We start from the raw sequence: 16,687 nt of genomic DNA, 5'->3' as shown, positions 1-16,687 counted from the left end.
TGTATGTAAAAATACATCTAAAGGTGCATAGTTCTATACAAAGAAACTAGCATCATCGTACACAAAAGAGGCTCACGCTGCTGGGCCTGTACAACAGTCACACAACCTACCCTTTAATCCATTAGTAATAAATGCTGCAACTCATCTTTCATTTAATTACAGAGCAGCGTGAGGGAGTCCTACTGTGTAGACAGACCCAGAGAAGCCTCTGCTTACTGTGGAGCTGCATACTGTAGGCCACTGTGCTGGAGGAAGGCTGTGCAGGCAAATGTGGTAAAGGAAGTCTGCACAGGTAAATGTACTCAGGTAACTCTGCGCCTCCCGATGTGATAGAGTAAGTCACCATAGGACTGTTCGCACAGACAATGTGCTGGAGACCACTAACGGAGGGTGTAAACTAAAAACAGAGGGTCACAGGAGTTCTATTTAGCGTACTTTTGATTATTCCATGGGACATTCAATGTAGCGTAAGGGGTCAGGAGGACAGAGGTTATATTAAGATAGAGACCACCAGACACTGGTGCTTCAGATGGAGCTACAGTAGAGGATACCGAGACGTATTCATTCACCTGTCCAGCCAACTCCAGGCGCTTGTTGCCATAGTAGTCTCGGTCATCCACCTTGTTCTCTCCTTGGGCTAGGATCACCCTGCGCACCATCACCGCTAGGTAGATACACTTGGCCCGGAAGTTAAACTCCTTCACCTGGAGGTGGAATAGAAAACAGGGTTTGAGTCGATCCCATTTCTATGTCAATTCAGGGAGTAAACTGAAATTGTAGTTTCTTCTCAGAGAATTGAGGAAAACTGGAATTTGAACTTTAGTTCACTTCCTGAATTGACCCCAAACCTGGTAGTAAAGCCACTGAATCATGTTAACACAAGTGTGTACCTTACAAATGTGTCCACTCATAGCCATATTAATAAAGACTAGATAAGGGTACAGGTGACAAAACTAAATCATCTTATGGTATGGCGAGCATAGTGCTTTAACCCTATCAACACCTGATACTACTGATCTTTCCATAGTAAATCCCGGGCCAGAGAGGTGTGTATAAAGCGTTTTTTGGTGTGGTCAATCTGACAGCACTTACAGGTACATGAGTGAGGATGAGGGAAGCCAACAGCTCTCTGGCCTCCTCCATCTTGGTCTTCTTGGGCCCTCCCCACATGCGCTGTCTCCGCACCTTATTCCCAATGTATTTCAGAGCCTAGGGAACACAGAGGGATGAGAATACAACATCTTTAACTACACACCATTAATAAAAAAACTCTCAGATCAAAGAGACAAACTTAAAAATAACTGGAGACGTAATTCCAAAGTGATGAAAAATGTGTGACATGCACGTTCATTGTGTCGAGAAGAAAAGGACCCAAATGAACACTGAGGGATCAGAGTTGTAACGGGTCAAGTGAATCACAAAAAGCCACAACCGGATACGAGTCAGCCCTTATGCCCCCACACAACTATCACACCTGTGTCAGTGATCTTCTGTGTCATGCTCTAGAGAGAAGGTCAGAGGTCAGTGAGACTGAGCGCATCCTCCAGACCCCCACACGGCAGGCTATAACTATTGGCTACTGAGGACACCAGTGAAGAGGCATGCCATCCTGACCTGTGTATTATGCTACCATACTGGCAAAGGCAGTCACTCAGAACAGAATCACAGTTTATGTTCATGTGTAAAAACATGGGTAAAATGTGCATGGCTCTCTGTTGAATTTCAAAGTTTCAATGTGACTCTGGAGCCAACAGGTTTGCCCACCCCTGGGCTAATATCTATTTTATAGGTCTGAGGCTTAGCTTGACGTATCACGCATCAGAGGTATAATAACACTGAAAAGACATGAAAAACATGCATTCAAATCTAGTCCAAAGGCCATTGCTAGGATGCTAATATGGCCCGTATCAATGCATTGCTGGTTCCTCCTGCTAGACAAGGGTGTTAATTTCAGACAAATTGGTCCACTGCATTCAACGACACATGTCAAAGAGGACATGTTGGCCTATTAAGTAAATTACTTGATGAGGCGGAATATTCTTTAATTGCTAGGCATTACAAAGGCTGTGTCCCAAACTCAAGACATCAACACATTCTATTGAGAGCTGTTAAAATCTGGGTATTTGAAACAGTCAAGTCCTACTCCTTAGACAATATAATCAGGTCAAATGGTCAGGGGAAAAGGCCTAGTAAAAGCCATGCATTCACTGGTTGTCAGAGTTCACTCAAATAACAAAATTACTTTTCCTTGCTTTGAAAGAACAGGACAAAGGAGAGACTGCAATCCATGCTTTGGGTTTATTTACCTAACCACTGTCACCAACTTAACTTTGTCAATGTACCCCAAATAACAATGTTATACATGTAATTCATTCCAAAATCATCTCAAAGTAACTTGAAAAAGGGAATGATTTAAAGTTTTGTTGAGTTAATTTGGGCATCACAACATGCTAACAACTTAAGTTACATGTATCACCTGTTCCTCCCAGGCCAGTGTGATTTAGAAACCTCTGACATAGGTTCACCAGACTGAAGCAGGTTCCAGAGAAGGAAGAGAGGGAATCATGTACCTGTATCTCAGTGAAGATCTGGGCTTTCTGGCACTCTTCCAGGCTGGGGGAGAAGTTAGCCATGACGTGCTCCTCTGTCCCAATCATCTGCACTATCTCCTGGTCACTCTCCACACCCATAGCCTGTGTGAGGTGGATAGAGGGGGTTGAGGTACGGGAGGACATTCTATTATTAGAGGGTTTGATATAAAGGAGATGAAATGTGGGAGGGAAAGGATGGAGGGAAGGTATGATGGCAGAATAGGAGGAGGTGGAGGTTTAAGGGCGAGGATTGAGGTGGATGACAGAGGTATCAGGGAAGTATGGAGAGGTGGGGGAATTTGAAGGAGGGCATATGGTGGAGAGGTACAAGTGAAAGAATGATGAAGTGGAAGAGAAAGAGGTATAAAGGACTTAAAAGAGGATGGGAGAAGAAAAGAGGAGTGGCTGGAAGATGGAGGAGATAAAGGGATAAGTACAGACAAGCAAAGAGATGAGGCAGAAGTCACAAGGTTCTCTGATTTTTGCTTATGCTAATGAGGAGCTGTGGGATTGGGGCTGGCTGGCCCACAATGCCGCTTGTCGGAGTTTGTAATACCAACAGGTTTCAAGCAGACCACCATAGGCCCTGTGCCCAAGAACACTAAGGTAACCTGCCTAAATTACTATTGACCCAAAGCACTCACAGTTGTAGCCATGAAATGCTTTGAAAGACTCACACCAACACCATTATCCCAGAAACCCTAGACCCACTCCAATGTGCATACTGCACCAACAGATCTGACGCAATCTCTATTGCACTCCACACTGCCCCTTCCCATCTGGACAAAAGGAACACCTATGTCAGAATGCAATTCATTGACTCCAGCTCAGCATTCAACACCATAGTGCCCTCAAAGCTGATCAAGAAGCTAAGGACCCTGGGACTAAACACCTCCCTCTGCAACTGGATCCTGGACTTCCTGACGGGCCGCCCCCAGGTGGTATGGGTAGGTAACAAAACATCTGCCACGCTGATCCTCAACACGAGGGCCCCTCAGGTGTGTGCTCAGTCCCCTCCTGTACTCCCTGTTCACTCATCACTGCACAGACAGACTCCAACACTATCATTAAGTTTGCTGATGACAACAGTGTTAGGCCTGATCACCGACAACAATGAGACAGCCTATAGGGAGGTCAGAGACCTGACCGTGTGGTGCAAGGACAACAACCTCTCCCTCAACGTGATCAAGACAAAGGAGATGATTGTGGACTACAGGAAAAGGAGGACCTAGCGAGCACGCCCCCATTCTCATCGACGGGGCTGTATTTGTATTTTTGATATGGTCGCAAAGCTAACTAAAAAGCAGCATTCCCCAAGAGAGGATGGCTTTCAATTCAGCAGCGATAAATTCATGAACTTCTTTGAGGAAAAGATCATGATCATTAGAAAGCAAATTACAGACTCCTCTTTAAATCTGCGTATTCCTCCAAAGCTCAGTTGTCCTGAGTCTGCACAACTCTGCCAGGACCTAGGATCAAGGGAGACACTCAAGTGTTTTAGTACTATATCTCTTGACACAATGATGAAAATAATCATTGCCTCTAAACCTTCAAGCTGCATACTGGACCCTATTCCAACTAAACTACTGAAAGAGCTGCTTCCTGTGCTTGGCCCTCCTATGTTGAACATAATAAACGTCTCTCTATCCACCGGATGTGTACCAAACTCACTAAAAGTGGCAGTAATAAAGCCTCTCTTGAAAAAGCCAAACCTTGACCCAGAAATTATAAAAATCTAAATCGGCCTATAGCGAATCTCCCATTCCTCAGAATTTTTTGGGGAAAAGCTGTTGCGCAGCAACTCACTGCCTTCCTGGAGACAAACAATGTATACGAAACGCTTCAGTCTGGTTGTAGACCCCATCATACCAATGAGACTGCACTTGTGATGGTGGTAAATGACCTTTTAATGACCTTTTAATGGAGTCAGACCGAGGCTCTGCATCTGTCCTCGTGCTTCTAGACCACCACATTCTTTTGGAGAGATTGGAAACCCAAATGGGTCTACACGGACAAGTTCTGGCCTGGTTTAGATCTTATCTGTTGGGAAAGGTATCAGTTTGTCTCTGTAGATGGTTTGTCCATAAATTTCAGTGTTCCTCAAGGTTCCGTTTTAGGACCACTATTGTTTTCACACACATATATATATATTACCTCTTGGTGATGTCATTCGGAAACATAATGTTAACTTTTACTGCTATGCAGATGACACACAGCTAGCTGTACATTTCAGTGAAACATTGTGAAGCCCCAAAATTGCCCTCGCTGGAAGCATGTGTTTCAGACATAAGGAAGTGGATTGCTGCAAATGTTCTACTTTTAAACTTGGACAAAACAGAGATGCTTGTTCTCGGTCCCAAGAAACAGATATCTTCTGTTGAATCTGACAATTAATATTGATGGTTGTACAGTAGTTTTAAATAAAACTGTTTAGGACCTCGGCATTACTCTGGACCCTGATCTGCCTTGCATTTTTCCATCTACATAACATCGCAAAAATCTGAAACTTTCTGTCCAAAAATGATGCAGAAACATTAATCCAGCCTTTTGTCACTTCTAGGTTAGACTATTGCAATGCTCTACTCTCCAGCTACAGCACTAAATAAACTTCAGTTAGTTCTAAACACGGCTGCTAGAATCTTGACTAGAACAAAACAAAATTGATCATATTTCTCCAGTGCTAGCCTCTCTAAACTGGCTTTCTGTTAAGGCAAGGGCTGATTTCAAGGTTTTACTGCTAACCTACAAAGCATTACATGGGCTTGCTCCTACCCATCTTTCCGGTCCTGCCGTACATACCTACACGTACGCTATGGTCACAAGACGCAGACCTCCTAATTGTTCCTAGAATTTCTAAGCAAACAGCTGGAGGCAGTGCTTTCTCCTATAGACCTCCATTTTTATGGAATGGTCTGCCTACCCGTGTGAGAGACGCAGACTCGGTCTCAACTTTTAAGTCTTTATTGAAGACTCATCTCTTCAGTAGGTCCTATGATTGAGTGTAGTCTGGCCCAGGAGTGTGAAGGTGAACGGAAAGGCACTGGAGCAACGAACCGCCTTGCTGTTTCTGCCTGGCCGGTTCCCCTCTCTCCACTGGGATTCTCTGCCTCTAACCCTATTAGAGGGGCTGAGACACTGGCTTACTGGTGCCCTTCCATGCTGCCACTGACGTGATCTTCTTGTCTGGGTTGGCGCGCCCCGCCCCCCCCTTGGGTTGTGCCATGGCGGAGTTCTTTGTGGGCTATACTTGGACTTGTCTCTGGATGGTAAGTTGATGGATGAAGAGATTCCTCTAGTGGTGTGGGGGGTGTGCTTTGGCAAAGTGGGTGGGGTTATATCCTGCCTATTTGGCCCTGTCCGGAGGTTACATTGGATGGGGCCACAGTGTCTCCCGACCCCCCTGTCACAGCCTTCAGTATCGGGGGAAGGGGGAGATACTCTGAATGATCGGCTATGAAAAGCCAACTGACATTTACCCCTGAGGTGCTGACCTGTTGCACCCTCGACAAGCACTGTGATTATTATTATTTGACCCTGCTGGTCATCTATGAACATTTGAACATCTTGGCCATGTTCTGTTATAATCTCCACCCGGCACAGCCAGAAGAGAACTTTGCATTGCCCATTGTATCCTGGAAGGATATTGATCTCATCCCGTCAGTAGAGGATGCCTGGGTATATTTTTAAATGCCTTCCTAACTATCTTAAATAGGCATGCCCCATTCAATAAATTTAGAACCAGGAACAGATATAGCCCTTGGTTCTCCCCAGACCTGACTGCCCTTAACCAACACAAAAACATCCTATGGCGTTCTGCATTAGCATCGAACAGCCCCCGTGATATGCAGCTGTTCAAGGAAGCTAGAAACCATTATACACAGGCAGTTAGAAAAGCCAAGGCTAGCTTTTTCAAGCAGAAATTTGCTTCCTGCAACACTTACTCAAAAAAGTTCTGGGACACTGTAAAGTCCATGGAGAATAAGAACACCTCCTCCCAGCTGCCCACTGCACTGAAGATAGGAAACACTGTCACCACTGATAAATCCACCATAATTGAGGATTTCAATAAGCATTTTTCTACGGCTGGCCATGCTTTCCACCTGGGTACTCCTACCCCGGTCAACAGCACTGCACCCCCCACAGCAACTCGCCCAAGCCTTCCCCATTTCTCCTTCTCCCAAATCCAGTCAGCCGATGTTCTGAAAGAACCGCAAAATCTGGACCCCTACAAATCAGCTGGGCTAGACAATCTGGACCCTTTCTTTCTAAAATGATCTGCCGAAATTGTCGCCACCCCTATTACTAGCCTGTTCAACCTCTCTTTCTGAGATTCCCAAAGATTGGAAAGCAGCTGCGGTCATCCCCCTCTTCAAAGGGGGGAACACTCTTGAACCAAACTGCTACAGACCTATATCTATCCTACCCTGCCTTTCTAAACTCTTCGAAAGCCAAGTCAACAAACAGATTACCGACCATTTCGAATCTCACCATACCTTCTCTACTATGCAATCTGGTTTCAGAGCTGGTCATGGGTGCACCTCAGCCATGCTCAAGGTCCTAAACGATATCTTAACCGCCATCGATAAGAAACATTACTGTGCAGCCGTATTCATTGATCTGGCCAAGGCTTTCGACTATGTCAATCGCCACATCCTCATCGGCAGACTCGACAGCCTTGGTTTCTCAAATGATTGCCTCGCCTGGTTCACCAACTACCTCTCTGATAAGAGTTCAGTGTGTCAAATCAGAGGGTCTGCTGTCCGGACCTCTGGCAGTCTCTGGGGGTGCCACAGGGTTCAATTCTTGGACTGACTCTCTTCTCTGTATACATCAATGATGTCGCTCTTGCTGCTGGTGAGTCTCTGATCCACCTCTACGCAGACGACACCATTCTGTATACTTCTGGCCCTTCTTTGGACGCTGTGTTAACAACCCTCCAGGCAAGCTTCAATGCCATACAACTCTCCTTCCGTGGCCTCCAATTGCTCTTAAATACAAGTAAAACTAAATGCATGCTCTTCAACCGATCGCTGCCTGCACCTGCCCGCCTGTCCAACATCACTACTCTGGACGGCTCTGACTTAGAATACGTGGACAACTACAAATACCTAGGTGTCTGGTTAGACTGTAAACTCTCCTTCCAGACCCACATCAAACATCTCCAATCCAAAGTTAAATCTAGAATTGGCTTCCTATTTCGCAACAAAGCATCCTTCCCTCATGCTGCCAAACATACCCTTGTAAAACTGACCATCCTACCAATCCTCGACTTTGGCGATGTCATTTACAAAATAGCCTCCAATACCCTACTCAACAAATTGGATGCAGTCTATCACAGTGCAATCCGTTTTGTCACCAAAGCCCCATATAATACCCACCATTGCGACCTGTACGCTCTCGTTGGCTGGCCCTCGCTTCATACTCGTCGCCAAACCCACTGGCTCCATGTCATCTACAAGACCCTGCTAGGTAAAGTCCCCCCTTAGCTCGCTGGTCACCATAGCATCTCCCACCTGTAGCACACGCTCCAGCAGGTATATCTCTCTAGTCACCCCCAAAACCAATTCTTCCTTTGGCCGCCTCTCCTTCCAGTTCTCTGCTGCCATTAACTGGAACGAACTACAAAAATCTCTGAAACTGGAAACACTTATCTCCCTCACTAGCTTTAAGCACCAACTGTCAGAGCAGCTCACAGATTACTGCACCTGTACATAGCCCACCTATAATTTAGCCCAAACAACTACCTCTTTCCCTACTGTATTTATTTATTTAGCTCCTTTGCACCCCATTATTTTTATTTCTACTTTGCACATTCTTCCACTGCAAATCTACCATTCCAGTGTTTTACTTGCTATATTGTATTTACTTTGAAACCATGGCCTTTTTTGCCTTTACCTCCCTTATCTCACCTCATTTGCTCACATTGTATATATACTTGTTTATATTGTATTATTGACTGTATGTTTGTTTTACTCCATGTGTAACTCTGTGTCGTTGTATGTGTCGAACTGCTTTGCTTTATCTTGTCCAGGTCGCAATTGTAAATGAGAACTTCTCAACTTGCCTACCTGGTTAAATAAAGGTGAAAAAAAAAAAAAAAAAAAAGTCCCAACACTGATTTTATATTAGATTAGCTGATTTCATATCAGCTAATTAGTTCTTAATTGGTAGTACAAGTGGGTTCCACTACCAACACATTGAACAACAACGCTGAACAGGTTAGAGAAGTGGCAGAGGCTGGCATTATCTTTATTCTGTAGTCGAACAGCGCCACCATGTGGACTTGAAATTCTTACCTTGAATATAATGGCAATGGGGGCATCCTCTGACAGTGCGTTGTGTCTTAGGTAGAAGCGTCCCTGCTTAACGATCATATTGGTCCTGCTCTTCTTCTCATGGGTGGAACTGTAACCTCATGACAAAGCACGAGTGGAGAATGGTGGTTAGTGAACTGAGGATTGGATAAACACATGCGGATACAGAGTACAGTCTTACAATGATAAAGCACTCAAGTAAGCAATACATGAGAACACAATAAACTGCATCAATCCTGAAAGAAAGTAGGTATTGTTGGGTTCTGAGAATATGAAATATACTTATTCATTTCACTGAGGGAGAGAGGGTCATGTATAATGTTTACATTATGTCAGGATATGTTATTGTAAGCCATCAGGGATCCTTTGGGAGGGATCCTCTGGGAGAAGAGACACCGTCTCGTACCAGTCACCATGACAGCCGTGAGTTGGGGAGGAGTGAGCACTTTGGGGCAGAGGTCAGGTCAGATGAAGTGAGGAAGAACAGATATCACTAAGGTTCTGTCTAGCAACCTTAGTGATATCTGTTCAGATGTGTAGGAGGATACTCAGCAGAGGAGAAAGGGTTAAATATCAGTGCTTGTGTGAACATGTCGTCGTCTGTACAGCCGTTTGACCCTTTGGGATGAATAAACTTGGTTTAAGATTTCATAGTGTCTGTCGAGTTGTTACTCTAATAATTAGAACCTAACAGTATGAAAATACCAACAGGAGCAAAGTGTCTCCACCAAACTGCAGCTGGAGCCTAAGTAGGGAGGCTAACAATCGGGTCAAGTCATTCTAAATACGAGTGACATCACCTGGTCACAGAGGCTCCTACTGCCCCCTTCCTGTCCTGCTCCACAATGATGCGGTTCTTTGACAGCTGCTCCTGGATCAGAATGACCTTCTCCTGACCTTTGACAATGAAATAGCCCCCTGTGGATGTAGAGACAAGGACACAAATTCACACCTATGCATTCTGATGCTCGGCACTACAGTAATCATCCTTGGGATGGGCAATTCTGGTCCTACAAGGCCACTGTGTGCATGTTTTTTTTTATCTAGCCCAGCTCTAACACACCTGGTTAGACTAATGTGGTCTAAATTGAAAATCGTCACTAGTTGATTACTTGAATCAGTGCTGGGCTGGAACAAGTCTTCACATACTGCAGGTGCCTGCCCCCCCCCCCATGCAAGGGCGTTCAGCTAGGTGTTGCTTACCTGGGTCCAGAGGGCACTCGTTGAGTTTGGAGTACTCCATGTGCGTCTTCCCCGTGAGGACACAGTTAGAGCTGCGCAGCATGATGGGCATCCTGGGTAGAATATAGTTCAACGCACTGTTAGTAGGAAAATCTCAGAGAGAGAGTGGTGCAAACAATACACATTCTATAGGAAGTTAAACATGTACTACCAAAGCAGTGAACTTCAGTGAGGTAAGAACTGGTTAGTACCTTCCCCGTAGTGTGATAAAGAGAGGGTTTGCAGAGAGGGAGAGAACAGTACCTTCCGATGGGCAGAGCATTGCGGATGATTCTCTGACTGCCACGGGTGTACTCGATGTCCACTGTGATGGGTGCAGAGTAAGTCATGTCCCTGAGACGACACTGGTGGAAACAATGCGGCTTTAAAGTATTCACAAATCTTCATTTTTATCTCAAAGTGTGCTAAAATTCAGCTGTGGGTTGAGGAAGACCCAATATGTATATATTGTAATGTCCTCCTAGTTAAGCACAGAGACTATTCAACTGTGTGACACTATTATGCAATGGTTTGTGATATTTTTGCAGGGAAGGGGAAACAGACTAGATTCACCTCGTGTGGAGACACTGGTCTGGTTACATTGAAGCTCTCTTCAACATCAGGCATGCCAACGTATATATTGAGGTACCTGGAAATGGGACGTTGGTGTTATTTTAGTTTTCAAAATTATAGTGTAGTTTGCCATGGATTTTAAGTAAGCACATTCTTCAAAAAAATAGTCTTGACTGCTTGTTGCGTGTCTGCCTTGTAAGTAAAAAGTTGCTGGTTTAAGAAGGCTTTGAACCAGCAACATCGCATTCCCACCAATGTTTGTTGTTGTTGGATGGCATGTATAGGGAGTAGGACCAGCAGCTTACTTTAGGTACCACATGGGATCAGCATCACTTGTGATCTTTTCATTTGCTTTCATTATCTTCTTTATCTGTAATAAACCACACAAATGCTCAAATTTAGACATAGCTTGGTTAGCTACAAAATACACTTGCAAAATACTGCCATATGGAAGTAGGCCTTGAACCAGAATCTGGCCTTACAAGAGACTCTGATATGGCAAAACTCCTTTAAGCCCAGGAAGCAGCCATTCACCAGCTTTTCAAGCTTAATATCAAAATACGTTCGTTACTCAGCAATTATGGAGTTTTGATTAGCAACTATAGTCATTTACTGCAGTCACAGCCAGTGTGTACTTCCAAAAAATATCTAAATACAAAGTTACATGCAGCTGAAAAAAAATGCCTCCTCGGCACCTCCAAGCTGTTGAAGACTTAAAACATGTGCATAGCACTAAGGTTTGTGCTATTGGGGATCCTTGGGACGTGAGCAATTTACATTGGCGGTGTAACCTTACTGTCATGCACAGGTCATAAGTCTCCAGCACACTACAGAGGTGCCGAAGAGGCATTTTTTCAGTTGCATGTAACCTTTCATTTAGACCTTTTTTGGAAGTACATACCGACCGTGACCGCAGTAAGTGACTATAGTTGCTAATCAAAAATCCGTATTTTGTGAGTAACAAACATATTTTGATATTATTAATCTTGAAAAGCTGGTGAATGACAAATTGAATGGCTACTTCCTGGGCTTAAAGGAGATTCACCATATCAATGTCTTCTGTAAGCCCAGATTCTGGTTCAGCCCAGCCTAAACTGCTGATATGTTTTTTTCATGTGGCCATTCTATACATTATATTTCTATCCTTATGTTACACCAAGTGATGAAACTGTTGCTTTACCTCCACATTGATGAAGTAGTTGAAGGAGTCAATGTGCTGTTTCACCAGACCTTTCACCTGAAATATCAGACATTAATAGAGGGACTAGAGATGGCAAAGAGACAGTAAAAGTGAAGAATGAAGTGAAAGACAATTATCCGGGTGCATTTGGAATTCAGCTATTCAGCTATATCCACTATATCGTAGAAATAGCAAAAACTCTTACCTTCAAAAAAGCTGGCAATAGTTTCCATTTTTCCTATGGAAAAAAAAAAGAAACAATAATACACATCAGGATGTAGCTAGGAGTTGGTATCTAGCTGGCTCCCTAGGCGGCATTCTGCCTTCTCCCTACAGTTTTCAGCCATTAGCTTCGCCTGGCTCATGTGAACTACAATCCCGACACTGTTTTAAAACGTCAATAATCATCTCTTACTATACAGCTTTCTAAACGTTTGGCCCTCATCTTTCAGTTTTGCACAGATCCATGCAGCTATGGGTGCCTCCATCTGACAAAACTACACGTCTGCTACACTTCCTGAGATACCCCAGGGAGGAAGAGGTAAAGAGAGCGGCCCAACTCTGCAGAAAATATGTCTCCCTCCGTCTCCCTCCTTGTTTTCCCGCACACCAAGCAAGGAGTTTTTCTATGGAGGTCAATGAGAAAGTGTCAAATTAGGTCAACAAAAAAAAATGAGTGGCTTATTTGAAATGAATAGAAATGTCTTAATGCTTAGGTTGTTACAAGTGTATTGCTATATGGCCCCTGAGTGGCGAAGCGGTCTAAGACACTGCATCTCAGTGCAAGACGCATCACTACAGTACCTGGTTCAAATCCGGCCGTGATTGGGAGTCCCACAGGGTGGAGCACAATTGGCCCAGCGTTGTGCGGCTTCGGCCGTCATTGTAAATAAGAATTTGTTCTTAACTGACTTGCCAAGTTAAATAAAGCTTAAATAAAAATGTATATAAGTAGGACATATGACATCAGCGCAGCTTAGCTTTGAGAAAACAAACACTATCGGAGTGGTCTCGAGATGGCTATGCATACTCATGCAATGAGGCTAGTCGCATAGCATCTTTCTCCATTGAATATAGGCAGTTGACGTCAACAACTCTCATCGAATATATATTTTTTTAATATTAAAATAATGAGATGTGTCCAATCCAAAGAAAGGCATGAGCTAGACAGCGATGTGCCATTTTGTGTCTTGTCAGTATATCCATAAGCTTTGGTTACACTAACACACAAGTGTTCAGCGCATTCTAGATAGCTAGTTGTCTTCCGTAAACAAGTGCTGTAACATGGAGATATGGCTGTGTGGTAACAATAACCCTATCAAGGTGTATAATTTTATCCTTTTGGTTTTTGAAAATTATTTATTGCTGATATGAAAGATAACGACGCCTGTCAACAAAAATCCCCCTTACAGAAGATGCTTTGTCCAATGATTTATGTGTAATGGAACTGAGTTAAGATCAAGAGCTAGTATCTAGCTAGCCTGGCACCCAGAAATACGTTTGATTCAGGTAAGTTTCCTATTAGGACCTCTACAAGACAGAATATTGAATAATACAAATAAATTTGACCGTATGGTTGGTCCTTTTGGCAGTAGGAATGGGAGACAATATAGTCACAGGAAAGTATAATAAACTTTTCAAAGCGCTGGTAGCGCATTCAACTTTTTATCAACTGAAGCATGTGCACAAGATACAAATACATGCATCAGATGCATGCGTACTTCGAGATTGTGCATGTGTTTACATGGTTCTGCCCATATGATTTTTATCAATGGGGGGGGTCTAATCCGGAATGCTGATTGGCTAAAACCACATTCCAGCCGGTGTTAATTCCACAAATTATCACCAGCAAAATCTTTGACATTAAAATGCCTATTTACTCTGTTCCATCTGACTGCGCAATCCACTGTCGCATCAGCCCAGCAATTTATATACTTGATCTCCACTATAAAAACCATCTAGACATTCTCACAATTCTTTTAGACTAACATTTAGTTTTCAACAGCGGAGAATTCTATAAACCTTGCTGTCCGTCTCTCCGACATTGTTTCAATATTAAAATCTGATCTCCAGCTGTCCCATATAATGAACGAGTCTGGAGGAGACAGATAGGTAGGCAGCCGAAATCATGAATCAGCTGGCATCCATTTTTATGGATATATACAGTTGTGGCCAAAAGTTGAGAATGACACTAATATTAATCGTCAAAGTCTGCTGCCTCAGTTTATATCATGGCCATTTGCCTATACTCCAAAATGTTATGAAGAGTGATCAGATGAATTGCAATTAATTGCAAAGTACCCCTTTGCCATGCAAATGAACTGAATCCCCCAAAAACATTTCCACTGCATTTCAGCCCTGCCACAAAAGGACCAGCTGACATCATGTCAGTGATTCTCTCGTTAACACAGGTGTGAGTGTTGACGAGGACAAGGCTGGAGATCACTCTGTCATGCTGGTAAAGTTTGAATAACAGACTGGAAGCTTCAAAAGTAGGGTGGAGCTTGGAATCATTGTTCTTCCTCTGTCAACCATGGTTATATGCAAGGAAACACGTGCCGTCATCATTACTTTGCACAAAAAGGGATTCACAGGCAAGGATATTGCTGCCAGTAATATTGCACCTAAATCAACCATTTATCGGATCATCAAGAACTTCAAGGAGAGCAGTTCAATTGTTGTGAAGAAGGCTTCAGGGCACCCAAGAAAGTCCAGCAAGCGCTAGGACCATCTCTTCAAGTTGATTCAGCTGCGGGATACAGTACAGAGCTTGCTCAGGTATGGCAGCAGGCAGGTGTGAGTTCATCTGCACGCACAGTGAGGCAAAGACTTTTGGAGAATGGCCTGGTGTCAAGAAGGGCAGTAAAGAAGCCAGGAAAAACATCAGGGACAGACTGATATTCTGCAAAAGGTACAGGGATTGGACTGCAGAGGACTGAGGTAAAGTCATTTTCTCGGAATCCCCTTTCCGACTGTTTGGGGCATCCGGAAAAAAGCTTGTCCGGAGATGACAAGGAGAGCGCTACCATCAGTCCTGTGTCATGCCAACAGTAAAGCATCCTGAGACCATTCATGTGTGGGGTTTCTTCTCAAGCCAAGGGAGTGGGCTCACTCACAATTTTGCCCAAGAACACAGCCATGAATAAAGAATGGTACCAACACATGCTCCGAGAGCAACTTCTCCCAACCATCCAGGAACAGTTTAGTGACGAACAATGCCTTTTCCAGCATGATGGAGCACCTTGCCATAAGGCACAAGTGATAACTAAGTGTCTCGGAAACAAAACATTGATATTTTGGGTCCATGGCCAGGAAACTCCCCAGACTTTAATCCCATTGAACTTGTGGTCAATCCTCAACAGGCGGGTGGACAAACAAAAACACACATTCTGACAAACTCCAAGAATTGATTATGCAAGAATGGGCTGCCAAGTCAGGATGTGGCCCAGAAGTTAATTGATAGCATGCCAGGGCAGATTGCAGTGGTCTTTAAAAAGAAGGGCCAACACTGCAGATATTGACTCTTTGCATCAACTTCATGTAATTGTCAATAAAATCTTTTGACACTTATGAAATGCATGTAATTATACTTCCGTAGTCCATAGTAACATCTGACAAAAATATCTAAAGACACTGAGGCAGCAACCTTTGAAAATGAATATGTGTCATTCTCAACTTTTGGCCACGACTGTACAAAGAAATGTCAATTGAAAAAAGGTCAAATGAACCTAAGGGCATCTAGTTTGCAGTCTTTCCAGGTTCAGTTTAAAATGATTGTGTTAACTGAGTTGTTGGCTAGCTTCTCTGAACAAGTGTCCAGTGACGAGTGAGCACATTTTCGATCCCAGGCAAAATTGCTCCTCATTAGCTCATTGTTATCGATGTATCCAAATAAATATCACTAGAAAACAGCTTAAACAAATACGGCTACTTTGCTGTTATTCCTTTAGCACGAACGACCAGCCGGGTTGGGTAGCAACGCTAGATTTGTGTCGTGACTATATCTTGTGGAAGGATGAAATAAATCATTATTTTAATGTTGGTAACCTATTGTACAAAAGTGATAATGCCCGAGAATGCGGTGTTTGGAGGATATATTGGCACCGGTGTTAGGCCCGGAACGATGTCGAGTACCGGCAAACCGTGCCAATATATCCTCCAAACACCGGCATCTCGGGCATTTTCACTTAAAGGTCGTGAGGGAGCTTTCCTGATTCAAACGCAGATTTCTGCCTTAGAACTCAATGCAATTCAACGTCGGGTTTCTAGGCAAGTAGCTAGCTAACTTAGCTAAAAACGACATGCGTTCGCTAACGTTACATTGAAAATGAAAACACATAGCAGGTGGCAATGTGCAAACTGCACACCACTCCCGCGTATCTGTTCGCCCAGTCATCCTATTGTGCTAATGCAACAATATAATTACCTCTATAGTATTGACAGGAGCCGCGAGCTGCTGGTGAGTCATATCTCCAAACTCCTCTCCAAGGATTTCCATGATTTTTATTGTTTGTGTGAAAACGTGTAAACACCAGAACACATTTCCAATGTTTCTCCTGCAACCGGAAGCCGCTACAGCATGTACGCTTCGATGTGTCACAGCAAAAAACTACCGTGCTGAACAAGAAAACTTTACCAGATACTTCTTCTGTGGTTTGTATATGGCTGTTGGTAGACATCTTTAAGTGTATGACCACGACCAACTGGACTGGAGTGTGGACCAGACAGGAAAGGTATAAATGCGAAACGAAATACATAATTACTCACACCCCCTGAATATTTTCTCAGCAGTTCACTTATGCTTGGCT

At 43.7% G+C, this 16,687-nt stretch overlaps 1 protein-coding gene across 2 annotated transcripts in view; it reads right to left on the bottom strand.

Moving 5' to 3' along the window:
- Positions 1–16,480, bottom strand: part of polr3b (polymerase (RNA) III (DNA directed) polypeptide B) — a 48,938-nt gene extending 32,458 nt beyond the window's left edge. Inside the window, exons 1-12 of one of the 2 annotated variants that reach the window (XM_065022447.1) lie at positions 16,306–16,480; positions 12,085–12,117; positions 11,880–11,936; positions 11,005–11,069; positions 10,700–10,775; positions 10,391–10,491; positions 10,109–10,200; positions 9,706–9,823; positions 8,888–8,996; positions 2,571–2,693; positions 1,093–1,209; positions 570–704 (exon numbers count right to left, since the gene is read on the bottom strand). In XM_065022447.1, coding sequence (XP_064878519.1) covers positions 570–704; positions 1,093–1,209; positions 2,571–2,693; positions 8,888–8,996; positions 9,706–9,823; positions 10,109–10,200; positions 10,391–10,491; positions 10,700–10,775; positions 11,005–11,069; positions 11,880–11,936; positions 12,085–12,117; positions 16,306–16,377 — 1,098 coding nt within the window. In that variant the 5' untranslated portion in view covers positions 16,378–16,480. The remainder of the gene's footprint in view (positions 1–569; positions 705–1,092; positions 1,210–2,570; positions 2,694–8,887; positions 8,997–9,705; positions 9,824–10,108; positions 10,201–10,390; positions 10,492–10,699; positions 10,776–11,004; positions 11,070–11,879; positions 11,937–12,084; positions 12,118–16,305) is intronic. The other variant, XM_029667742.2, reaches the window with a different exon arrangement.
- Positions 16,481–16,687: the final 207 nt, after the last annotated feature.

The sequence above is a fragment of the Oncorhynchus nerka genome, linkage group LG9a, assembly GCF_034236695.1.
Source record: "Oncorhynchus nerka isolate Pitt River linkage group LG9a, Oner_Uvic_2.0, whole genome shotgun sequence".
Lineage (NCBI taxonomy): Eukaryota > Metazoa > Chordata > Actinopteri > Salmoniformes > Salmonidae > Oncorhynchus > Oncorhynchus nerka.
The sequence above is the reverse complement of the archived record's forward strand: the minus strand, read 5'-3'. Positions and strand labels throughout refer to the sequence as shown.